The following is a 25,233-nucleotide window of genomic DNA, read 5'->3' as shown; positions in this document are numbered from 1 at the left end:
CTTAAGACTTTCGATTTAAGCATGGGCTTATTCTTGGATTTCTTCGGTTGGAGATTGGAATGGCACATGAAGAAAAAAAACTAATTGTAAGAAGTGTCCCCCCACTCATAAATATTTAGGAAAATTGGTTATATAGCATCAAAAGTTTACGTTTTCGATTTTATAGCACCAAAAGATACCGGTTCACTTTAATAGCACTCAAAGTTCACCCCGTTCCTATTTTTAACACTTCTGTCAATTTCCGATCGTTTTTCCGTCCACCTCGATCGCTATTGACCCAGCCACGCATGCGATATGACGTTTCTACCCCTCACAAGTACAAGTAGAATTCATGGCATATGAGGGGTAGAAACGTCATACCACGTCTTCGGCGACCGCGGCGACCGGAGCAGGAGTGCCTTGGGGTCCAACAGCGACGTTGGGCTCCTCAACGCCGGTTCCCCGCCATCCGCCACCCCGCGCTTCGCAGCCAGCCCAACAAACACAACCTTGGCACGGCGAACAGCGTCGCGCCACCGCCGCCTCGAACCCTCCCCACCTCCCCGCTGGCGGCGCCGTCCGGATCGAACACCATCCTCCGCAGCATCGCCGCCAATCTAACAAACTCACAAAAACGACACTTTCACTTTGACATGTGGGACCCACGTGGGTCCCACGCTAACTCAGCCACTACGTAGGATAAAACCGGGGTCAAAACTACTTAAGGATCTATTGTGACCAGTTTTAATTGGTTGTATTTAGTTCACGTTAAAATTAAAAATTTGGTTGAAATTGGAACAATGTGACGGAAAAGTTTAAAGTTTATGTATGTAGAAAAGTTTTGATGTGATGAAAAAGTTGAAGTTTTGGCCTTATATCTCGTTTTGGGATGATTTCGTAACTCGGGGGGGGACCTTCGACGGCAGGGGCACACAGCAGAGTATCGCCCCGCGAACTCCAGCGGTCGGGTCGAGCCCCTCTTCGCGAGCCCGCGACCCACGACACGAGACGAAAGTCGTGGGCTCCTACGGCGGGGGTGGCGCTCGCGCTACTACACAACTCCCCCGCCGCGCGCGAGGACGGACGGCCGCCCGCCATGCGCCTCCCCCTCCTCGGCGCGGCGTTGCCGCTCCTCCTCTCCCTCCTCGCGGCGTCGCAGCTGGGGGCATCTGCGACAGCGGCGGCGGCGAGCTCCGGTGCCGCCGCCTCCGGGCGCGCGGAATGGCAGGTCCTGACCAGGGCCAACTTCTCCTCCCAGATCCGGCTTCACCCCCACATCCTGCTCGTCGTCACCATGCCATGTGAGCACCCCCTATCCGTTCCTAGTCGAGAGCTCTGGTTCTCCGATGAGTCGCGTGGTCGCACTATGCGGTTAATTTGGAGAGCTGAGTTTTTCTCTCTTAGCGGAAATGTGAATCTCCATGTGTCGAATTATATAAACGATAAGGGACTAGGAACACATTTTGTTCTGTACTTCTGCTGAGTTGATTGATTACGGAAACCGCGACAATTTTGTAGTCTGAAATGCTCAACCGTTGTAAGATCCTACACTTCTGTTAATATATGCTTTATTCCCTTTTGAGTTTTGAGTCAGCTCTGCGTAGTTTAATAAGTTAAATGCTCTCATAAATGCGAATTTAAGCTAAACGCTCTCATAATTGCGAATTTAATTCTATGAAAATGCAACATTTTACCCCCAAAGACCCGGGCGAACATTTGTATTACAGCGAGTTCATAGTATCCAGCAAAGGAAAAAGGCTTGTATGGGATCTTTTTGCGCGCAAAGTCCTTACTTCTACTGTTTTTGTTTATGATAATCTGTAGGGTATGGCGAGTCAAGATCACTGATGGCCGAGATAGAACTTTTGGTTGCTGCCGATGAGCAGGAGCTCGGGCATCTCAAGTTGATGGCTGTGTACAGAAATTCTGAGAAGTTGCTAACGGATGTACTTGGTGCCACAGAAGGAATAAAGTTCATATACTACCAACGCTCGTTGCCATTCAAATATGAAGGGAAGCTTCGTGCACGTGAGATATTGTCTTCAGTCCACTATATTATGTCACTCAAGCATGCAGAGGCCCCATTTGTGGTTTTGCATACGAAGGAAGATGTGGAGGCTTTTGTTGAATCAACTGACAAAGCTGTAGTTCTATCTGAATTCTGTGGGTGGTTTTCCAAATTGGCTCATGGTGGGAGCAACAGAACCGAGGGCACTTCATCCAAAAATCACACAGAAAATGGTTCGTCAATTCTGATCCACTCTTTATGATTCATTTAACTATTACGTATTCTCTCGCTGCTATATTTTTTAGGGGCTTTGTTAAGATTGTGTTTGATAGCCGCAGTAGGTCAAGTAGTTCTTTCCCTGAACATGAGTGGGCACGATTTTTTCCCTTTCTAAAAGAAATAAATGGCCTAGTTTGGTTATTCTATTCTGACTTAAGTTAATTATTACTAAATAATTTAATATACCAAATGCACATGCAACTTATAAGACCACAAAAGCCAGGAGTCAGGGGGTGCAAATATGGTATAAGATGGTAAAAGTATCCTCATGTGGGGCTCCAAGGAGTATTTGGTTTGTTTTCTCCTTTTATGAATTCGTTCAAATTGATCTACTTTAATCTTTAACTCTCAATCCATTTCAAGCATGACTTGCTCCATGACCTTTATCATTTAACTTTTGAATAAATGATAATGGTTCCACTCCATTCCAGCATGTGCATGCTATGCTCATTTGTATCACTTATCATACAGTTGACATTTCTGGGAAGGCACTAACAGGAGAATCGGATGGGCCACTAGAGCTTGTAAGTGTAGCAAAGAGGATCACATTTATCTCTGATTAATTACACTGCTAATTTCTTTGAGAAGAAATATGAAATATCTATCTGAACTACGAAGATTCAGCAAATACCAGGAGAAACATCCCTGAAAATATACTTATTTGAGATGAAAACAGGTTATAGAGGATGAAGAACTGATTTTTGGAGGTGGGGTTCAGCTTGCTGGCTCTCCTTGGAAAGGTGGATTTACCTTAGCAAACGGAAGCATGTCAGATCAAAATGGGATTACAACTGATGAAAATAGAAAGTTGTGTACAGCGGAAAAGCTTCAACAGTTTGAAAGTTTCTATGCAAAGCTTACTGCTCTATCAAGAGATTATTTTCTTCCTCCAGAGAAAGTTAGATTTGGCCTTATAACTGAAAGATCATCATTACCTTCATCAGAGTTTATCAATGAAGGCAATTCGGAGACATGGTTCCTCAGTGTTCATTATCTGGGGTGCACCAATTGTTCAATTGTTGCAAAAGAAGGTGATGACCTAAGAAGCCTACTGCAATCTTATCATAATCTTAACATTAACGAGGTAGGTGAAAAACAATTTCATAACTTCTTTCCATAAAAAGTTGTCAACTGACAACTGTCATGTAACTGAGTGACAGATATAACAATGTGCATATCCTTATTACTTTTCTTACAACTCTATTCGATATTGGTTGAAAATGGACTAAGAAGATAGCTCATAGCTGCTTGCATTTATATTCTATTCCAAGCTTACCAATTCAAATCCTTTGAACCATGTTTCTCTCTTTGCAAATGTGTTGCTCTTCTTGAAAAATTTTCTTGGGCTGCACATAAAGAGAATACTTCTGTTCATATATTAGAAGTATGCAATTATCTTGATGACATAATGTTGTATTATATAGAAATGACATGTCCTGGATGCATTCTATGAGTTTCTTCTTTCTTTCTGTAATGACCTATCCAGTGACCTTTCGAGTTGCATGCTATATGTGTAGATGGATATTGATGCAAGTGGTATCGCTACCTTTCCTGCAAGTAGATCATCGGCTATTCTATTTATTGATAGATTGTCAGATTCTTCAAAAGTCAGAGATGAAAGCAAACTATCCCTCAAACTACTAAGGGAATATGTGCAGAAAAATTATCCATCTCATTTCAGTACTGGTGGTCTAACTAGTGGTAAATCCAGAATGAGCTCTAAAGCTGTTCCTTCCCTAGTTAGCACAGGTAGATCTGCCCATACTGAACGAACTAGGCTGAATGATTGGGCCTCCAAATTAATGGAAATTGGGGAGAAAATGTCAGTAATGGTGGTCAATGATGGAGAAAGTATTTCGTACAGAAGTGATAGCCAAGGTAGTACCGATAATCCATTATATGATATTCTAACAAAACTGATACACAAAACAAGACCAGCACATAGGTCAAAGAAAACAAAGATAAGTTTTGTTGCAAAAGATGTTGCCATAAAGAAGCTGTCTGATGATTCTGAAGTCCAAGTGGTGGAATCTCTGTCAATTCGAGATAGTCAACTTGAAAGAAATGAAGGGTCATGTGCCAGTTCAGACGGTGGTAATGATGATTACACTGAAGATTCTGTTCATGAAAACAGGGCAACAGAAGCTGAATATATCAATGATAGACAAGCACCCATTAAACTTGAGAAAGGTCCTGCAAATTACTGTGATAACAATGAAAAACATCTTGAATCCAGTGATACAGAAGTGGAGGAAGAACACAAAACAAAGGCCTCAGATGTAAGCCTTGATCTGCAGGAAGATATTTCTGTTGATGTGCACAGTAGCAATGCTCCTAAAAATTTCTGTAAGATCAATAAAGAAGATCTTGACTGTAGTGATACAAAAATGGAGGAACAAGAACATAAAACTGAGGCTTCAGATACAAGTGCTGATCTTCAGGAAGAGGTCTCCACTGATGTGCATTCCAGCAATGAAGTTGGTCATATATTACACAAACACAAAGATGAGGAAACAGTTAGAGAAGCTTTAGACATTTTGGAACCCGATGGGACAAATGTGAATTTTAACCAACAGAAGTCAGGATCAGCAAATCAGCAAGATGCTGTGTTTTCAGTCCTGGGTCAAGAATCTCGAAGAATTGAGGATGCCATTTATGAGGATAACCTATTTATTCTAGATGAAGGATCAGAAGAAAGTGATAGCAAATATCCTGTGCATGCAGCATTAAGCTCTTCCAGTAGCCTTGTGGGCGATAACACATATTATACAGAGCAGGAAACTCCAAGTATACCTGATGAACATTTTGCGGGTTCACTCTTCTTCTCTGATGGTGGTTATAGGCTTCTGCAAACTTTAACTGGTGGATCGAGAATGCCATCCCTTGTAATAATTGACCCAATTCAGCAAAAGCATTATGTCTTTCCAGATGAGATTGAATTTACCTACCCTTCTTTAGCAAATTTTCTCGACCATTTTATGAATCGAAGTCTATCTCCATATTATCGTTCAGCCTTATCTGTCATAAGTTCGAAGGAGCTTCTGAGACCACCTTTTATTAACCGTGATTTCCACGAGGCAGATTCCATCCCCCAGTTGACAACAAGTAATTTTTGTATGTTGGTCTTTGGATTTGAAGGTTGTGTTTCAAAAAGTGAACTGCCGTTTTCAAACACTGAAAATATTTCATCTGCTTGGAAGAAGGATGTATTGGTGCTTTTCAGCAACTCTTGGTGCGGATTTTGCCAGCGAACAGAGCTTGTTGTCCGTGAGGTATATCGATCATTCAAGAACTTTTTGAGTTCAAATTCTCAATTTTTACAGGCTCAAGACTTGCAGATTGAAGGTAATAACATATTCACCAATATCATGCTGAGAACTTAGATTAAACTTAGTCTCAGAAATATTTAAAATTTCCTGCTATTTAGCTTTGTTTAGTTCGAATTTTAGGATCATCCCGTCAATCAAATTATATCATACCAGAATGTAATGCAACATATGCTAGCAAACTTTTAGGCAGCACTATGCAATGCATTTCCTATATATAATCATACATGTGTCACACCATAGTAAGATAACCCTATAGCCTGTTGGAGCTCACCGTTTATATGGTACGGCACTTCAAACGTGAATTACCTGTGGCACTGATGAATCATCTTTTTGGTTGCAGAGAAAGAAGAAGAATCTACCATGAAGGGTTTTCCAGCTATTTATCTAATAGACTGCACATCAAATGAATGCCATCATTTACTGAAATCAGTTGGCAAGGTAATCAAATATTTGCCATTTATTGAAGTTTGCTCTGTCTCCTGACTAATAAAAAAAAAGATAGAAGTTCTCCATACTTATTGCTGTTGTTTACCCCGAAATAGTCTCATTTCATTGTTCGTAATAAATGTACCGGTATCGGCAACAGTCATTCAAGAAGTATGTTTTGGTTTATTTGGACTGATTAAACTATTAAAGTCTCATCATTTGAGTCTTAAGAATGACCTTGTCATTAGACTGTTGGAGATGTTATAATGACCATAGTTCTGTTCAGCAGTACTGAAGCTTGAATTAAAAATAAATAGATGGTCCATCTAATTAAATATACTTATGAATCTATTCTATTTTTTTGGTACTGAAGGGCCTTGCTTCACCTTACCATTTTTGTATTGAAGTGCTTATATTGACAATACTAATGTAACCTTCATGTGTTCACAGGAGGAGCGTTATCCCACATTGTTGTTTTTTCCGGCAGAGAACAAAAGTGCAATATCATATGAAAGAGGAATTTCAGTTTCTAATTTATTTGAATTCTTGGAGTCTCATGCTAGCAATTCACCCCACCTGTTGGAATATAAAGGTTAGTGCAAAAATCTCATAACTCATAAATTTTAAAAAATAAATGAACCTAGTACGATGATATATGTTGTCTTACTATAGTAGTGTTTGTTACTACAGGATGCGCTGTTGTTGCCACTCTCAAAAGTGTCCACTCCACTGTCTTTTTGTTGGCTAGCATACGATGTATATTAGTGTCTTGGCTGGGTAGCTGCTTGATGGTAGACTACCTTGTTAGAAGTGCTGAAAACCCCAGGGAATGCGACGTGAACAGTGGTCTGCTTGATTGAACCACCATGTGACTAATGGCTTTGATATTTTCTGACATTGTTATTCTAATTTCTCAATTCCTTTATATTGTTCACATTTCATATATAAACCAACCGTTCGCAGCTGACCTGGGCATTCCCAAATGTTGCACCAAAGATTAATAAGAAAGTGTTTTCACTGTCCACTATCACTGTGATGAAGGAATATTCTAATGCCTGCGCTCTTTTTGGCTCGCAGGATTTCTGTGGAAGAAGAAAACGGTCGTGCAAGGTGATGCACCACAGGCAATTCAGTTTGATAACAGCGACAAAATCAGCAACGATGTTGGTTCCCATTCACCAAGTCATTCAGAGAGGAACGAGGCACGTGTCCTCACAGGTTCCGTGCTCACTGCAACTTCGAAGCTCGGGTCTGCCGTTCCATTTGACAACTCCCAGGTGCTCATCGTATCCGCTGACTCTCGTGAGGGCTTTCATGGCTTGATCATCAACAAGCGCTTAAGCTGGGACACCTTCAAGAATCTGGACGGCTCCATGGAGCCGATCAAGCACGCCCCGCTTTTCTACGGCGGACCTGTTGTGGTGCAGGGCTATTACCTTGTGAGCCTTTCCAGAGTAGCCTTCGATGGGTACTTGCAGGTTATACCCGGTGTGTATTATGGAAACGTAGCCGCCACAGCCCAGGTCACCAGACGAATCAAATCAGGGGAGCAATCTGCTGAGAACCTGTGGTTTTTCCTTGGGTTCTCGAACTGGGAATACAGTCAACTATTTGATGAACTATCTGAAGGAGCTTGGCAAGTGAGTGAAGAGCCTATCGAGCATTTGGTCTGGCCAGAGAATTAATTAGGGCATTCCTCTTCTATTTTTAGAGAATAGACTAGAGTTTTGAGGGTTCCCGAATTGCAAGTGTTCCATGCACATACATGCTGACACTGCAATATGACGTTGTACTGCACTCTTTTTTTTTTTGGATCAGACAAGACAGCATTACACTAACAGTTTTGATATTTCTACTACTGAACTGTACTGCTTTCTTTGTGGATTAGAAAAGACAACATTGCATACAGTTTTGATATTTCTACTACTGAATCCACAGTATGCAGTATTTTTTCACTGTTACTGTATACAATTGTTTTAAGACTGTTGCTGTACACAATCGTTTCTTTGTGGAACTGGGCATGTACAAAGGTATACTCTGATATGAGCTCTTAGTTAATACATACTCACTTAGAGACTATTTTCCTGCAATAGTTGAGACAACAAAATCTCTTAACCTTCGCATTAATGCACATAAATATTTTTTTATTACTCTTCTTTCCTTTTATCCACCTGATACAACAAAAATTTCTTTAATAAATGCTAATAGTTGACTCTGAGCTATTATCGTGCGTAGCAATCATGTTTCTCTTTCCTCCCCTTTCTCTTCTCTATGTTACCAAAATTACTCTGCATGGCAACCAAAATTACTCTGCATGGCAACGGAGAGAATCCGTTAATAAGCATCTTTGTACATGCCCTAATAATTAACTAGTTTATACCTTGAGTTATGCGCGGGATATATGAATGGATGCATGTTGTATATTATAGAAATGGTATATGTACATGCTTAAATAATGTGAAAATGACGTGGAGATAATGATTTGACATTAATTGTCTATTGAGTTCTAAAAATATATAAATGGTATATCATATTTGCGTGATATTTAAAATACTCTACTCCCTCTGTTTCACAATGTAAGTTATTATATCATTTCCCACATTTATATTGATGTTATGAATCTAAATAGATACATGTCTAGATTTATTAACATCAATATAAATATGAAAATGATAGAATGACTTACATTATGAAACGGAGGAAATATATAATACTCCCTCCATCCCATAATATAGTCTCACATACCTCTAAAATCCCTTATATTATGAGGCGGAGGGAGTAATTGCTAGTGGATGATGATGTGACATGCTTGCATGTGATTTAAAATACTCTAGATAATAATTATCAGTGGGTAATGATGTGGCACACTTACATGTTGAGCTTTTAAAGATTGGTAGACATCAACTTTATATAGTAAGATATGATTAATCATAAATTTTTCATGAGTAAAACCAAGGCCAAACTACGAGTTGACGCCCATTACAGCCCACGGCCCAGATCCAGCCCACGGCCCACGTGTCAACGCTCGTGCATCCCCCAATTCTCAATTCGGCCGCTCGCTCCGGTTACTGCTCCCCTCTCGCAACATCCGGCTCCGCTCGCCTAGGCCGCAAAAACCCTAGGCCTTGCCCCCCGACTCCTCCTCTCCCATGGCGACGCCGGCGACGGCCGCCTCCGACGCGACCAACCCGGAGGCGGCGGAAGTGCCGTCCGCTGCCCCGGCGTCGGAATCGGAAGGACCGTTCGATTCCGGCGTCGTCGCGGCGGCAACGACACCGGCGGTGGTGGATAGTGCGGTGGAGGGAGACGCCCCGGCCGCTCCCGCTCCTACCTCCGGCTCCGGTCCTGCGGCGCCGTCTATGCCGGCGAATCCGGCGTCTCCTGCAACTCCAGGGCCCCCGCGGCCGCAGTTCGCCGGGTCGCCCGCTTACGCGAGCCCCCCGGCGCCGGCGTTCTCGTACAACGTTCTTCCGAGGCCGTCACCCCGGCCGCAGGTGGGCAGTGGTGCGGCCCAGCAGCAGCTAGCTTCCCCTCCGGTAGGGTATCGTGCACCCTCTATGCTTCACATCGCAATTATATTATACTCCATACCTTTTTGTTTTCACCTTAACTGCACGAAATGTCGTTTTATTTTTTTCCTTGGGAATGAGAAGCAATGTTATATAGCGTTGTTGGGACCAATTTGTGGTGTTCAGCTCAGATTATGAGCGGTGACTTACTGTTGCGTTAATTAGTGCTATTATTTGTATACAACTGCAGAAAATGAGAATTTCTGCTTTATAGATTCCCTATGAACTCTTGTGGGCTTCAAAAGTTGATATCAGCTGCCGTTTAATTTGCTGATCAACACATTGCAGCATTTATAGTTCCTAGTGGCGGTGAAGATTCATATCAGATTTTGTTAACTCCTGTTTAGCTTCAGTAGCCGATGGCTAGCTCATACTTTATCTGAAGAAATTTCTTGTTTAGATATACGCAGCAGCAGTACGAGTTGTGTTTATAATTTTTGTTCTCATTTTACTCTGCTTTTATCTTGATCTGATGATAAACATGCCTGCTTACGTTTTGCTCTGATACAAAATGTTGTGAGATTAGTCTTTCTCTTCTCATGTGAAATGTTATTAAGCTGATAAGTTCTTGCACACAAAACTGTTGAACCTTTCATATCGATATATAACCAAAATTGGTCACAAAACTGTTAGTAATCAGTTCATCATAATTGGTCACCTGAAAGCTGTTTATGCAGCAGAAGTTACATGGCTCTTTAATGTCTCAGCATAATCTGGTACTTCCTCCATTTCATAATGTAAGTCATTCTAGCATTGTCCACATTCATATAGATATTAATAAATCCAAACATATATGTGTCTAGATTCATTAACATCTACATGAATGTGGACAATGCTAGAAAGTCTTACATTATGAAACGGAGGGAGTACAATTCATATAAAATAACAAAACACATATAAATAGAGGACTATTGTTGTTCCTGTTTTATTCAATCATAGCAAACAACTCAACAAAGTTAAGTTGGATTAATGTACCATATGATGGCTTTACTTGTCAGAGTGGAATCCCCCCATGTGAAACTTTCGTCTTCTCTTTTCCTTCCAGGCCATGATGGCTCCTTCAGTGGCTGCTGCAGCTCTTCAGCCTCCTGTCCCAGGGCAATATTTTGGGAACAGGCCGTCTTTTTCATATAATGTAGTCTCGCATGCTAATGCTGGCTTGCCTACTGGTCAGCAGTTTCAACTTGACACCGTAATTCCTCATGTCTTTATTGCTAGCATTAATATTGAACATTTTTATTTGTCCATTTTACTTAATGATCTGAATCCTCTTCTCTGACTCACTGACTGACTGTTGATGCTTTCTTTTCTTCCAGGGCACAAACCATGCTGTCCAAGTTTCACGGTTTGTTCCACCATCATCCTTGCAACCTCCAGCTCCTATGAATTTAGCTCGCCCAAGTTCAGCATTTCCAGGAGCAGGAGCTATGCCACCAAATCCTCCTGGATCTATTCGCTTGCCATTTCCAGGTCCACCCAGACCATCCATCAATACTTTTGTTGCAAGCCCACAACAGGCACAGCCCCAGGCATCTCAGTTACCTTCAAACAGTGTATATGCTTCGACCAACTTTCTTTTATATGCGTGGGTTATAATGATCAATTTACTAATAATTTTGAATTATTACAGGGGAGCTCAGATGTTAGCACTTCCAGGTCTGATACTCGAAGTGTCCCAGAGGCTAGTCCCCAGACCATGCAGTTGTCGACAGGCCCACCATCAACAAGTACTGCTGGAAGTCCTTCAATCACTGTTCAGATGCCAACAAATCCATCACTTCCAACTCGCCCGGAGGTTTTTGGGGCCATTGGTGCTTCTGTACCTGGACAACCTTCCACAATCTTGTCTGCTCCACCAAGCCTCCTTGGGAGACCTATGACTCCATCTGCTTCTCCTTTTCCCCAAACATCGCAGTCTCCAACTGCTTTTCAACAGCCTGGTCAGCAACAGTTGTACCCCTCCTATCCTTCAGCACATGGGGTTCAACCTCAGCCTCTATGGGGATATCCCCCACAGCCTACTGGTTTTCAGCAACCCCCCTTCCAATCATACCCATCTGGTCTTCTAGGGCCTCTTGGTAGGCCGATGGTTGGGAGTTCTTCTGTGACTGCATACTTGCCAAGCATACAACCACCCGGTGTCTCAACAACTGACAGGGATTCCAAGGAGCTATCATCAGCAAATCCTGGATCTGAGCAGCCCACTCGTGCGTTAGCTTAACTTTCATCAACTGGGACAGTTTTACTTAATTTGATGATCAGTATTAGTGGTCCAGTTAATTCTTGTGATCTTTTGTATGCTGCAGAACAGGGAAGCCAAAACAGCGATCAGCTCGAGGACAAAAGAACTACTGCCATTCAGGATTCAGATTCATGGTCTGCACACAAGACAGAGGCTGGTGTTGTATATTATTACAATGCCTTGACTGGAGAATCAACTTATCAAAAACCACCTGGTTATAAAGGGGAGGTAGTTGCACAGAGGAATAGCTGTATCAAGTAATATGACTTAATTCTAGTCTACGGCATAGCAATTTAGCATCACAATTTAACTAATTTATTTCATTCGTTTTCCTGCAGCCTGAGAAGGTCGCAGCCCAGCCAGTTCCAGTTTCTTGGTACGTTAGTGTGAGAACTTCCTATATTCTTTGCTATCTTTAACAGATTTTATAACAGAAATTATATATTCTCTTGTGAGGGTTGTAACTGGTTAAGTCACCTTTTGAAATTGGTTTCTGTTTTCCACACAATTAGGAGTGCTACAACTTATTTGGGACAACCGATTTTGGTGACATTGTTACATGATTTCTGGTAACCTGCACAATAGCCAAAAAGTTAGCAAAATTCATGTTTGACATGGATAGTAAGACAAGAAATCCCTAAAGCTTTACTTTTTTTTAAAAAAAGAAAAAGATCTAACATTATCTTGCATTTTTGAAACTACTATAAATCTTGCTTTAATTTGGTATTTCTGAAACTGAAAATGGTGTTGACTGCAAGACTACCTAACATGCTTGGTACTCATTATTTAGGCTTAGTTTGTCCCAACAGTTTGGCTGGAGCTGATGACTGCTAAGAAAACGGGGCAGATCTAATGCACATTATTAATTAAGTGTTAACCATTGTAAATTTGAAAAATGGATTTATTTGATTTTTGTGAAAAACTTCTATATTGAATTTTTTTGCACAAAACACACCGTTTAGCAGTTTGGGACTAACAGAAAACGAGGAAGTTGCCACAACTAGTTGCTCTACCGAACTAGGCCTTGATAAGTGTAGCGGCTGATTAGTTGTATATCTATGGTGCTTGTTTAACAAATACTTTATAGGCCACAAATGTCATCATGCTCATGCAACTAGGGACGAGAATGGTTGGAAAAATCGTTTCCAGAACCATATTTTTCTTGAAAACGGAATTGAAAACATAGAGATGGAAATCAAAACAACATTGGAACTATTGGAATATAACTATTGGCAAGCAAATCACAGTATGTTTACATTATAAATTCGCATCACTTGCAATTGTTGTTGAACATTCAAAGAAGGGTGTAAGTAATTTAAAATATGCCATGATGATGCACAAGGGTTTAGGCTAAGGTATATTTTATTCTGATGGGTTGTCAGAACTATACCGTATTTTTCCAGAATTATGGATGAAAATGGTATACTGGTAGTTTCCTTTTCATAGTCTGTACAAAACAAAACGATAGGCGGAATGGTCGGGAATTTCCTGTAGGTTAGCCGCTTTCTAAGTTACTTGACCACATATGTTCTCATTGTGTTCAAAATAAGTCTAATTATGCAGAATGATACTATGTGAGATCATTTTTTCATTTCGAGCATATATGAATGATATTTTGTTGCTCAAAGCCTTCTAGTAGTTCATTCATTAATGTTCTCATATGGCACCAAGTTGATGAATAAATTTGCATGTTTCCTTAATTAGCTAAAGAAAAAAAAAATCTAGAATTGAGCTTTCTCAAACAGGTCTGTGATGTTTTTCAAAAAGTAGAAGTTGCAATATTTATGAATGCTGCTATTATTTTTGGCTTTTGCTCTTTCCCTCTTTACCCATATAAATGTCTTGATCTGTTATTCTGTTCTTGCTCATAAATTTCGTGCCACATGAAAAATTAAACACCTCACTTCGACAGGGACAAACTGGCTGGCACTGACTGGAGCATAGTAACGACAAGTGATGGAAAGAAATATTACTATGATAATAAGCTAAAGGTAAGGCCTATATTATGACATAATCTCAATATTGAATGTCTATGTAGGTATTTCAATGCCACGACTTCACAAGAACTTATATATAAGTATATAACTCATTTCTAAAACTGAACAGGTTAGCAGCTGGCAGCTTCCACCAGAGGTGGCTGAGCTCATCAAGAATGCCGAGTCTGGTCCATTGAAAGGAAGTTCAACTTCGCTGCAAGATGCTGGCACGATAGGGAATAAAGAGGAAATAAGTATTGATATTGATACTCCTGCTGTACAGACAGGTGGCCGTGATTCGTTGCCACTTCGACAAACAGTTGCCCCTGCATCGTCTTCTGCTTTGGATTTAATAAAGAAGAAATTGCAGGATGCTGGCGCTTCCAGTGTGCCTTCACCTCTTGCTACTCCATCTAGTGCATCCGAGCTGAATGGGTCTAAAACAACTGATGCTGCACCTATGGGACATCAAGTCTCAATTAGCGGCGAGAAATCAAAAGATAACAGTGGTGATGGTAATATGTCAGATTCCTCTTCAAATTCAGATGATGAGGAACATGGCCCAAGTGAAGAGGAGTGTACTCGTCAGTTTAAGGTGGTATTTTCACTTCTGACTGAGCCTTTTGTTTGTCATTGAAATTTTCCATGTTATCACTTTACATTAGTTCTGTTTGGTCATTACTGTTTTGTAGTGGTCTGCAATTTACGGTTTGCTTTATAATTTTCTTAGACAGCTTTTGGTTTTCTATTTTGTGTAGTTGGATAATTAGGATAGCTGTGCCTCAGTTCTATATGAAATCATGAATAGAACTAGCTGATTTTTTGACGAATGGATTGCATGACCTAAATGAGTTTTTTAATTTCACAGGAGATGTTAAAGGAAAGAGGTGTATTGCCATTTTCAAAGTGGGAAAAGGAACTCCCAAAAATAGTGTTTGATCCACGTTTTAAGGTTTGTTTTTCTTGGCATTTTGTACAGTTTTGTAGACTTGTTAATTTTTTTTCTTAGCGTTGCCTATGACTTGGCATACTATCACTTATGCTGTTGACCTGTTGTAAAATTATGCTATGGTTACCTTGGGTGTCGGAAACATTTTTCACCTGTAATGCATGATGTCATGTGCAGTTTCTGGTGGTTGATTATTTACCTTTGTTACTCGTATAGGATGTATTATCTTGATCTTAGTAAGTTGTACATAGATGCCTGTTAACTTTTGTTCAGGAAATTTGGGAAAAAACATAACGCACATTCATTTGATTTATGAGACTTCAAAATTCCAGCCGATTAGGAAAAAAAAACTGGACTATGTATTTGATGTGTCCTACTTAGAAGAACTAAATGCTTACACAGTAACACTTCATTTTTTATAGTGTTTAGTAAATATACTTTACTTTTATTGGCCTACTGCTGTGTCGTACCTTTATACAGTGGCAGTGCTAAACTGCTAATCCTATAAATTATAGGACAGGGTCTACTTGGCCCCCTTCAGTATAAAACGAAGCATTTTACTCCCTAAACTCAAAATGATCTAAATAACCCCTAAGATGCCGTGGTTTTGAAGGTAGTTTTGCCACCTGGCGAGTGACATGGCTGACACATAGCCATCACTTAAGGCTAATTTTTTTTTAATCAAGGTCCATGTGTTATACAGTTAAGATTATTTTGCCATGCAAAACATTCATGGGGGTTCCGAGAGTGGCATGAGAACTAATTGAAATATTTTTAGTTGCTGAGTTTGCGAGGAAGGCAGATATCATCTCTTATTTGTCAAAACCATGGCTGCTAAGGTGATAAGGTGAGGCAAAGTCACCGCCTTACAGCCTAAGTGGTAAGGTGAAGGCAAGGCAACACGTAAGACAAGGCCATACCTTATACACAGCTGAAAAGAAGAAAAGATAAAAAATATGGGCTATAAACAACACATTACACACTAAGGCTCAAACCTAACAGCCCATGTAAAGCACCAAACCAGTCCACATGTTATCCTTTCCCACTCCCGCAGCCTCCTAGCCTGGCTCCCCTGTGTCTTCTAACCTAGCTGCCACAACAACGAGCAGCAATGGTGTCATGGCACTATATCAAAGGCAGAGCAGAAGGGAAGGGAGAGGAGTAAATCGGTGCTAAGCAATGGAACACTAAACTTGGCAATAGGATGAGGATGATGGGCTGGATTGGGCGATGCTAAGACAGCAAGGTCACTGGCGGTGAGGCGGTGGGGAGGATGGTAGAACAAATCCACATTAGGATGGATGCACTACTGTCTATGTTGCCTTCTCCTCTGCTCTCTCTCTCTCTCCCCTGGTTGTGCCCACAAGGTGGAGGGATGCCTTGATCCCTGAATTTTCCTTAACATCTAAGCGGTGCCTCAGCGACTATGGTCAAAACCACTCCATGCCACACAGGTCATGTGGCCAAACTACCTTCAAAACCACACTAGCAGTTATTTAAACAGTTCAGCATTTTGCATTGTTCAGGAGGCACAAATGCATAATATGTAGTTTTATGCTTTAGGGTGGAGGGTGGGATTGGGAAATAGAAATGAATGAAGGGTTGGGATAAACTGAGGTGAGATGAATTGATGGTAGAGATTATATCCTGTCCTTTGGAGGGTGGGATAACATTTTCCTAACCCTTTTTCCAAACATGCCCTAGGTGTTAAGTAGACTTTTTCCTTAGTTTAGTAATATGATGTTTATACTAGATTGTCCGTCACAGGCTATTCCAAGTCACTCGAGGAGACGGTCTACATTTGAGCAGTATGTTCGGACACGTGCTGACGAGGAGCGGAAAGAGAAAAGAGCTGCTCAGAGAGCTGCAGTGGAGGCGTATAAACAGTTACTAGAAGAAGCATCCGAGGTTCGTTATTGATACTTTCTGAAAAGTTGTTTGAGTTTTTCACATGAACTTACTTTGATGTGCGATAATTGCCAAATGGATCCAGTTTTCTGTCCTGTATACTTGCTTTTTTTTTAGGGTCATACCATCTTAATACATAAAATGCAGGACATCAACTCCAATAAGGATTACAAGGAATTCAAAAGAAAATGGGGCACTGATCCAAGGTTTGAAGCCTTGGACCGAAAAGAAAGGGATGCTCTTTTCAACGAGAAGTATGCACACCCTTCTATTAACATTTTTGAATATCAATTTTTAAATCATATTAGTTCATGTACTATACTTGACGCATTTCCAATTTTCCACAGGGTGAAATCGATTGAAGAGAAAGTTCAATCAGTGCGCAATGCTGTGATAGCTGAGTTCAAATCAATGCTTCGAGAAAGTAAAGACATAACCTCTACTAGCCGTTGGACCAAAGTAAAGTCCTTGTACTCTTATCACCATACAAGTAAACATGTTGTGCCAAAAGATGAAAGAGGCAGATCTTATTCATGAAAAAAATGGCATTCAATTTACCCTGCAACGACCTTGTTGTATACATCTACAGATTATAAAATACAGTGGCTGCATGATACTTCCAGGGTGTTGTCCTTGTCAGTTTTCAGTCCTGTTATGTTCTAATCATGATAGCAGGAATGTGTTCAATCTCTTATTGTGTTTAAATTATTTTTTCTAGTTGTGATACTTCATATTATTATTTGCATGCCTTAGGGATTAACCGAGTTCCTTTGAATGCCGACCAACGATTTAGGGAGTTGGCCTTTTAACAACTACTCCCTCCATTCCAAATTGATCTACATATAGTTTTTTTGAGGTTATTCCTAAATGATCTACATATTTGTGTTCATTCATTAAGTCTATTCGTTATTTGTGCATTGGAGTAAATGGACATTGATGCATGCATCCATGCATACAAGTATTTATAACCCACATGCAATATCTTGATTTCCTATTGGCTAGGAAATAGTGGGGATGGTGCATGCATTGAGTTTGTTGCTAGAGTAAATATAGTATGAGAGAGTTATTAGTTTTTCTTGGTCTTGGTGTACCTATGAAATATGTAGATCAATTTGGAATGGAGGGAGTATTGTACTGGTGGTCTAGTGTAACCTTTCTTTTATACAAGTCTTTAACATCCTGATATGTTCTGAATGGACTTCAATGAAGCATGAAGGTCTGATCTGTCATGATAATTGATCATCTAACTTGCATGTGGTCATGCGTATCTGTTCTTATGGTATCTTTTAAACCATAACTCCAACTTTTACTTGGATGGTATCTTTTAGTGTATTAGGACTACAGTACTACTCCCTCTGTTTCACAGTGTAAGTCATTCTAGCATTTCCCACATTCATATTGATGTTAATGAATCTAGACATATATATTTATCTAGATTCATTAACATCAATATGAATGTGGGAAATGCTAGAATGACTTACATTGTGAAACGGAGAGAGTACACAGTAACATTTTAAAGTTGCTCACTGTACACAACTCATGAGTTAAGTACTAGTGTATTACATCATGCAGGTGAAAGAAAATTTCCGGAGCGATGCAAGGTACAAAGCCATGAAGCACGAAGAAAGAGAGGTTGCTTTTAATGAGTACATAGCAGAACTAAAATCCGCTGAAAAGGAAGCAGAGCAAGCTGCCAAGGCCAAACTGGATGAACAAGTCAGTCAATTTAACTGATGTACTCTGATGCTTTGTTTACTGAATGTAGCTTTGTAGCTTCACATATACTATGTAATAACCCAGGCCAAGTTAAAGGAGAGGGAGCGCGAGATGCGGAAAAGGAAAGAAAGGGAAGAACAGGAAATGGAGAGAGTAAAATTGAAGATCCGAAGAAAAGAGGCCGTGTCTTCATATCAAGCTTTACTTGTTGAAATCATAAAAGATCCCAAGGTAACTTGACACTTTGTTGAACTCCATTTGACAAGCTATTTTGCTATGTACTGTACAACTTCATATTAACTATGCTATTTTTTCTGCATAGGCATCATGGACAGAATCCAAACCAAGACTTGAAAAGGATCCACAAGGCCGTGCAGTAAATCCTGATTTAGGTAAAGGTGATGCAGAAAAGTTATTTCGTGACCATGTCAAGGACCTGTATGAGGTAATCAAAATGCTGTTATTGCCTGTAGTTTTCACATAGAATTTTAAATTGCTTTATATCCTAGCTGGGTACTTATTGAGGGTTTGCATGATGGGCCCTGAGCCTTAGACCTTTTCTTAATTCCTACATGCAGCATCCCCCAGACATTTGCACCATTAAACTCTTATGCATTGGCACATACGTCAGGCACACAGCCTGCTTGATGGAATATTGATGTAACATGTAAGGAAACATACTGTGTTTGTAATAATACTGATTTAAGTGAGCATACTGTATTCTTCCAGGGGTGTCAATGCATGCATTTGTTTGAGCTTGGATGGCTGTCTCAGTTGCTTGAATAAATTATCTTCACTTAATCATATATCGTTGGGTTTCCATTGCAATCTATTTATCATGTGAGCTTTGGATGTTCATTGCATGCCTTTTTAATTCTGACCTGCTGCTATAATTTTTCCTCCAGCGATGTGTTCGGGATTTCCGTGCGCTCCTATCTGAGGTGATAACTCCAGAGATAGCTGCTCGAACAACAGATGAAGGAAAGACTGCAATTAACTCCTGGACCGAAGCAAAAGGTCTTCTAAGATCTGATCCTAGGTACAACAAACTGGCAAGTAAAGACCGGGAGTCTATTTGGCGGCGCTATGCGGACGACATGAAGACAAAACTTAAACAGTCAGATATGAAGGAGAGATCAGATACAGATGGAAAGCAGCGTAGGTCCTCTGATCCGCCAAGGCGGAGATAGCTTTTAGAAATGCCCACCTGTAATTCGCTACTCAACATTATTGTTAACAGTAGTTCAGATTCTGTTTACACTTGTAACAATGAGGGCGTCAAATTAACTGGAAATTTTGAAGCATCCATGTTCTGTGAGTTTTTTGGCCATTCAATTCTATGAGCCGTGCATCCAGATTGCAGTACAAATTCCCAACAGTAGGTTTTTGAATTACAAATGCATCTCGTTGTTTACATGTATGTCCGAATGTAGTGATGCTAACTAGTGAGGAATCTGGTTGCTCTCTGTTAGTATTCTTACCGAGAGCTTACTAAGTGCGTTGTTGCAGTTCCTACACGTACCTAGTATGTTTATTTGATTTATCTGGATGCTTATTCGATATATCTGAAAATTGAGCCGTTTCCTGTAGAAAGTTCTGAGTTGGAACCAAAGTGGAGCGACGGTTAACCCAATGCAGGTTCACATAATCGTGCACGTTCCAGATCGGGCTATTGCATTTCTACTGTGTAGGTCTGGAAAGGAAGATTTATTTTTTTTATAACAAAGATTCCTGTATAAAATAAACTGATTTCTACGAAATTTCTATAAAATAGTTACTCCTTCGTAAATTTCTGTGAAATTTGTTTCAAAAAATCATTCAAATTTATGTGAAATTTATATATTTAAAGCATTCTCCATTCTCCACCATAGACTACCCTACCTAGCACGAGATGTCGACTACCACTTTTAACTGGAGTAGCCAACAAGAGCCTCTCCCCCAAACGTCCAAACCCTAGCTCGCACAGGAAAGAGAAGGGAGAAAAAAAAGTTGGGGGGATCGGACCCAAACCCTCCCAAACCCCATTCCTCTCAACCATGGCTTCCCTCCTCCGCCGCCACCGCCACCCCCACCCGCTCCCCGCCGCCCACCTCCTCCGCCGCTTCTCCGCGCTCCCCGACGTCGATCACCCGCCGCCGCCCGCCTCGACCCCCACCACCCCCGCCTCCACGCGCTCCCCCATCCTCGACCTCCAGCTCGCCGTCCGCGGCGAGGCCGACCCGGCCCGCATCCACTCCCTCGTCGCCACCGCGCTCTCCCGCCCCGACGACTACCCGCGCCTCCACGGCTCCCGCCCGCTCTTCTCCCTCGCCGCCTCCCGCCTCGCGCGCCTCCGCCGCCCGGACCTCGCCGCCTCGCTCCTCCGCGCCCTCCTCGACTCCGCCCCGGCGTCCCCGGGCCTCCTCGCCCGCGCCATCTCCCTCTTCCCGGGCCCCGACGACGCCCTCCGCGCGTTCTCCGACTCCGCGCCCGCCGCCCGCTCCGACGTCTCCCTCTCGGCGCTCCTCTCCGCGCTCTTCCGCGCCGGCCGCGTCGACGACGTCAAGTCCACCCTCGCCTCCGCGGAGACCTCCTTCGGCGTCGCCCCCGGACGCGCCTCCCACAACGTGCTCCTCCACGCTCTGGTGAAGAACTCCGAGCTCGCCGCCGCCCGCAAGCTGCTCGGCGAAATGGCCAAGAAGCTAAAGCACCGCCCGGCCCCTGACATCGTGTCGTACAACACCGTGCTCGCTGGCTATTCTGCGCAGGGCGATGAGGAGGGGTTTGAGAAGCTACTGAAGGAGATCAGCGCAAAGAAGCTGGAGCCGAATGTTGTGACTTACAACTGCCGGATACAGTGGTTTGCCAAGAAGGGTGAAACCTTCAAGGGGGAGGAGCTGCTTGATGCCATGGAGTCAAAGGATGTGGCGCCGAATTACCTTACGTACAATGCGCTTGTGCAGGGGTACTGCAAGGAGGGGAATGTTGGGTCAGCCATGCGTGTGTTCAAGAGGATGAAAGTGATGAAGAGGAGGGAGGGTAGGAGTGACTTGGGTGTGTCAGCGCATTCGCAAACATATGTGGTGCTGTTCAGGAGCTTGGTGGAGAAAGAGAGGCTTGATGATGCTCTATGGATTTGTAAGAGCTGCTTTGCGATGAAGGCAGCACCACCCTTTGAGGCAGTCAAGGGTTTGGTTGAGGGATTGGTGAAGGGTGGGAAATCTGCAGAGGCAAAGGATGTTGTCGCCAAGATGAACCTTCTTGTGAAAGGTGATGCTAAAGTGGCTTGGGAGAAGATTGCTGGTGAATTGTCCCTTGAAGGAACACCTAGTTCAAATCCATGATTTGCTTGAGGAATGTATGTCACTGTGTCACTTCTGATAAAATCATATGTTTTGGCCCTTGAATAATGCTGATGAAGAACTTCCAGATGGAATCTAGTGTTTTCGTTGCGTTATCATGGGGCTGTTTTTTCGAGTTCCAATGTTTAGATCAGAATGTAACAGATGAATCTATAAAGTGGAATTTAAGAAGTGGTATTTTGTAATCCCTTCAACGTAAGAACCTCTTTTTTTCCCCCTTTCTTTCGTTTTTTTAATAATATTTGAGAAGGATGTTTAAACATGTTGAAGTGAACTCATGATGCATGTACTATCAGCCACTGTAATATGTTTTTTTGTACTTCAGTGCACTTCAGAATAGTGGAAAGATTATGGTATGCTTGATGTCTTAAACAATATTTGTTCTGCTTATTTATTCTTTTGAGAGGAAGGTAGTTGGACTATCACATTACTTTTCTCACGTTATGCCATTTGTGTAGCCACTAGAAATTCATATAAATACTCTTGCAAATTACTATACATGACAATGTAACAGGATGCAATGTATTGCCTGATATTTTTTCAAGTATCTTGCATTCAAACTAGAGTACCTCACATTGTTTGATACATAAAACATAGATTACAGTAAAACAATAACTATGTAGTGCACAGATGCTGTCAAGACATCTATGCTCCTTATGAGATGTTTCAAGTTCATACTATATACTTAACCTGGAAATGGTATGTTTGTGATTCTTCCATCTAGCTGAAAGTCTTCTTGGACCCCTTTCAGTCTCAGTTAATGCCTCGAACTAGCATTCCTTCAAATGTGATGCCTGGGCCAAAAGCCAAGATCAGTCCCCATTCTTCCCTTATCATCCCTTTCTTCAACTCATCCCTCAAATACTCCAACACATAGAAGACGGTGTTGCTGCTCACATTACCATAGTTCATCAGGGCCTTTCTACTGATCTTGAGCTTCTCTGGCTGGAGTTCAAGGCAAACCTCTAGCCTGTTCAGTATTGCTGGACCACCAGGATGCACAGCCCAGAATACATCATTGAACTCCTTTATCCCAACCCGATCCATGAGTGTCCTGCAGAACCCTTCTATACGGTTTTCAATCTTTTCGGGCAAATCACGCCCCAGTTTGAAATTAATCCCTTCCTCAGTGATCTTGCCATCAATTACCTTGTCCGTCCCTGGTAGGAACTCCTGTGTTGAGAACTGAAGCTCTAGGAAGGGACTCTCCTCAGCAGCAATGGGGCCTGCTCCAATGATCGCAGCTGATGCGCCGTCACCAAACAGGGCAGCACCAACAAGATCGTAAGGACGGTCAGGACTTGGTGGCCGGAATCCCAGCACCGTCGTCTCCGCGGCTACTACAAGGACGCGGCTCCCTGGGTTGTTCTCAGCAATGTCCTTGGCGGTGCGGAGCGCGGCAGCGCCACCGGAGCAGCCAAGGAAGAGAAGGGAAGTGCGGACGGTGTTTGGATGGAGGCCAAGGCGAGTTGCCAGGAAAAGGTCACCCCCTGGGAGGCGAAGCTCACTGGACGAGATGTAGACAAGGTGGGTGATGTCAGCTGCTGGACGCCCCCATTCACCAAGGGCGGCACGGGCTGCAGTAGCACCAAGCTCAAGCACTGCAGCATTGCAGATGTCAAGCCGTGGCGTCAGTGTTGGAGTTCCCTCAGTCCTGAGCTCTGGGTGCTCGTCTAGGAGCTCCTTTGACATGACAGTGTACCTTGTCCTCACTGTGGTGGTCTTGCCTGTAAAAAAAAAATCAAATTGTAGGAAAATAAGTACCCACAATTTTGTGCATTGGAGGGACTGTGCAAGTCATGACAGAACAAATTCAAGGTATATATATTGTGATTATCTCCTATAACTCTTATTTTGTCAGCCCTTGGCCAAGCCAGAAAAATGGCAACTAAATTTGTGTTGTGCTTATTTGTACTGCAGACTATAATCCAAAATGATTTTGAACTTTGATTAAGAATAATTCTAGGTTGAATTTTTACATGTCCCCTTAGCAATCATGAAAAGAAAGCTGACCAATAAAAGTGATGAAGAAAACCCATACAATGAATATCTAAAATTCAATATCATATTTGGACTATAATCCAAAGACTTGCCAAGCAGCATTGTAGTGATTTTCCTAGAGCCAAGTGCTCCTGTAAGTTAGGGAGTACTTATCATGTGCACATGTTGTTTACTAATTACAATCTGTTGCCTTTTTCACTGTAATAATTTCATTTTCCACACCCTACTGATTTTTGTTAAGCAGAAGTGCTACTAAAATTTAGTAGTACTGATGATCATGTGCCCATTTTCACTAAACGATGATCTATTTATCTTTCTCATTCTACTAGTTCCATTATCAACCTATGATGATTAATAGTCTCAGATGCATAAAAATAAAGCTAGATTCTACACACAGTGATGCAGCCAAGCCAACAAACAACAATCTTTTGATAACTCAGGGTCCAGTTATATTTTTCAGGAGAGCTAAGCCAACTATGTTGGCTTCTGAAAATTCTCAAACCTAGAAAGCAGGATGTAAAATACCAAGTGACATGAACAAAACTCACAAAGTCTTTCCAGCTTTGCCCTTGTTGCAGGATCGTCGCAGATGGTGTCCTGGAGGTAGGTCTCGACGACCTTCTCCTGGGGAAGAACTTGCTCAGGGAGGCCCTTGCCGAGGGCGAGCAGCATCGCCTTCCCCCTGGAGCATTGGCTCCTGCTGCCATTGCCACTCCTGGCATCGCCGAATCCAAGGTCAGCCATCTTCGCCACCCGGTATCCTTTCGCCTCAGTAGTCAGCAAGTATTCTAGTCCTGTGATTTCGCTGTGTGACAGTGCAATCGCAGCATGCTTTGTGGTGTGCTTTAATAGGGGAAGATTTTGCAACTCCTGGAGGTTGTTTGGATTCAGGATTGCAGGGGACGACGGCATGAGGGAAGACTACAAAGCTTAGTAGGTTGCAGACTGGTTTGTTTTCTGCTGTCATTTTTTCTGTTGGGGGGAGCAGAAGGTTCATTCCTTCCACCCTTCTTTGGTTTTACCCTGCATTTTTGCTGCCCATCCATTCGGTGTGATCTCTGTTACAAACTTACAGTACAACCGTTTGTTAGGTGATGAAAACTATTGTTGACTAACAAGGCTAAAAATCTTTGAGCAAAGTGGGGTTTTTAGTTGATGCTGCATGCTGAATTTCTCCATGATTCCGAGCTAAAAACAGCGTCTCAGCTCGCGAGCTGGCTTGTTGACGAGCTTTATCTCATGCATATTACTTTTATCATTTTAAATTCATCGTATGTTAATGTAATAAAGTTATTACGAGTAAAGCATTCACTTAAATACAAGATACTAACTAAGACCAGGTACAATAGTAGACTATAAGCTAACTACAAACATATTTTAAGAAAATAAAAGAGAGGAGAAGAGCAGAGAGCTATAGATTTGTAGCCAGCTGCCGTACGGACTCCAAGACGTAATGTATACGACGGGTGGGACCATGTATTAATAGTATAATATATGTTTATATATAACT

The 25,233-nt window shown here is 41.9% G+C and overlaps 4 protein-coding genes across 7 annotated transcripts; 3 read left to right on the top strand and 1 right to left on the bottom strand.

Annotated features, from left to right (window-relative positions):
- Nucleotides 1–950: 950 nt before the first annotated feature.
- LOC4348940 (uncharacterized) lies at nucleotides 951–7,938 on the top strand. 2 transcript variants are annotated; one of them, XM_015758683.3, is made up of 8 exons: nucleotides 951–1,280; nucleotides 1,804–2,220; nucleotides 2,738–2,790; nucleotides 2,943–3,350; nucleotides 3,784–5,611; nucleotides 5,936–6,033; nucleotides 6,472–6,613; nucleotides 7,099–7,938. In XM_015758683.3, the coding sequence occupies exons 1-8, from the start codon at nucleotides 1,076–1,078 to the stop codon at nucleotides 7,704–7,706; spliced, it is 3,759 nt and encodes a 1,252-aa protein (XP_015614169.1). In that variant the 5' UTR covers nucleotides 951–1,075; the 3' UTR covers nucleotides 7,707–7,938. The 2 variants fall into 2 exon arrangements, with proteins under 2 accessions (XP_015614169.1, XP_066160778.1); XM_066304681.1 differs by having other exon boundaries at nucleotides 6,712–7,938.
- Nucleotides 7,939–9,088: 1,150 nt separating this feature from the next.
- On the top strand, nucleotides 9,089–19,716 carry LOC4348939 (pre-mRNA-processing protein 40C). Of its 3 annotated transcripts, none has more exons than XM_066304878.1 (16): nucleotides 9,089–9,557; nucleotides 10,636–10,759; nucleotides 10,907–11,143; nucleotides 11,221–11,797; nucleotides 11,897–12,060; nucleotides 12,171–12,208; nucleotides 13,745–13,823; nucleotides 13,939–14,403; nucleotides 14,677–14,760; nucleotides 16,525–16,665; nucleotides 16,813–16,919; nucleotides 17,013–17,124; nucleotides 18,238–18,381; nucleotides 18,466–18,612; nucleotides 18,704–18,826; nucleotides 19,287–19,716. In XM_066304878.1, exons 2-16 carry the CDS (start codon nucleotides 10,736–10,738, stop codon nucleotides 19,569–19,571), a joined length of 2,727 nt encoding a protein of 908 aa, XP_066160975.1. In that variant the 5' UTR covers nucleotides 9,089–9,557; nucleotides 10,636–10,735; the 3' UTR covers nucleotides 19,572–19,716. The 3 variants fall into 3 exon arrangements, with proteins under 3 accessions (XP_066160975.1, XP_015614639.1, XP_015614640.1); XM_015759153.3 differs by having other exon boundaries at nucleotides 10,636–10,782; XM_015759154.3 differs by lacking the exon at nucleotides 10,636–10,759.
- A 605-nt stretch (nucleotides 19,717–20,321) lies between these two features.
- Nucleotides 20,322–22,078, top strand: LOC4348938 (small ribosomal subunit protein mS86 (rPPR1)). The gene has a single exon (XM_015758916.3). The coding sequence runs from the start codon at nucleotides 20,418–20,420 to the stop codon at nucleotides 21,702–21,704; it is 1,287 nt and encodes a 428-aa protein (XP_015614402.1). The 5' UTR covers nucleotides 20,322–20,417; the 3' UTR covers nucleotides 21,705–22,078.
- Nucleotides 22,079–22,171: 93 nt separating this feature from the next.
- Nucleotides 22,172–24,572, bottom strand: LOC4348937 (type III polyketide synthase A). Its single transcript, XM_015758918.3, has 2 exons — nucleotides 24,272–24,572; nucleotides 22,172–23,449 (listed from the first exon to the last, which is right to left on the bottom strand). Exons 1-2 carry the CDS (start codon nucleotides 24,465–24,467, stop codon nucleotides 22,476–22,478), a joined length of 1,170 nt encoding a protein of 389 aa, XP_015614404.3. The 5' UTR covers nucleotides 24,468–24,572; the 3' UTR covers nucleotides 22,172–22,475.
- Nucleotides 24,573–25,233: the final 661 nt, after the last annotated feature.

Source organism: Oryza sativa, chromosome 10 (assembly GCF_034140825.1).
Source record: "Oryza sativa Japonica Group chromosome 10, ASM3414082v1".
Taxonomy (NCBI): Eukaryota; Viridiplantae; Streptophyta; class Magnoliopsida; order Poales; family Poaceae; genus Oryza; species Oryza sativa.
Note: the sequence above shows the minus strand (reverse complement) of the source record. Positions and strands in the feature narration are given on the sequence as shown.

Bases quoted from the DNA above. Each gene is read 5' to 3' on its own strand.
- LOC4348939 (XM_015759153.3), top strand. From the start codon at position 9,171: ATGGCGACGCCGGCGACGGCCGCCTCCGACGCGACCAACCCGGAGGCG. The intron at 11,798-11,896 runs GTGCGTTAGCTT...TGTATGCTGCAG, and splicing joins TGGATCTGAGCAGCCCACTC to AACAGGGAAGCCAAAACAGC. The intron at 14,761-16,524 runs GTTTGTTTTTCT...TGTCCGTCACAG, and splicing joins TGTTTGATCCACGTTTTAAG to GCTATTCCAAGTCACTCGAG.
- LOC4348937 (XM_015758918.3), bottom strand. From the start codon at position 24,467: ATGGCTGACCTTGGATTCGGCGATGCCAGGAGTGGCAATGGCAGCAGG. The intron at 23,450-24,271 runs GTGAGTTTTGTT...TTTTTTTTACAG, and splicing joins GGCAAAGCTGGAAAGACTTT to GCAAGACCACCACAGTGAGG.
- LOC4348940 (XM_015758683.3), top strand. From the start codon at position 1,076: ATGCGCCTCCCCCTCCTCGGCGCGGCGTTGCCGCTCCTCCTCTCCCTC. The intron at 5,612-5,935 runs GTAATAACATAT...TTTTGGTTGCAG, and splicing joins TCAAGACTTGCAGATTGAAG to AGAAAGAAGAAGAATCTACC. The intron at 6,034-6,471 runs GTAATCAAATAT...ATGTGTTCACAG, and splicing joins TACTGAAATCAGTTGGCAAG to GAGGAGCGTTATCCCACATT.
- LOC4348938 (XM_015758916.3), top strand. From the start codon at position 20,418: ATGGCTTCCCTCCTCCGCCGCCACCGCCACCCCCACCCGCTCCCCGCC.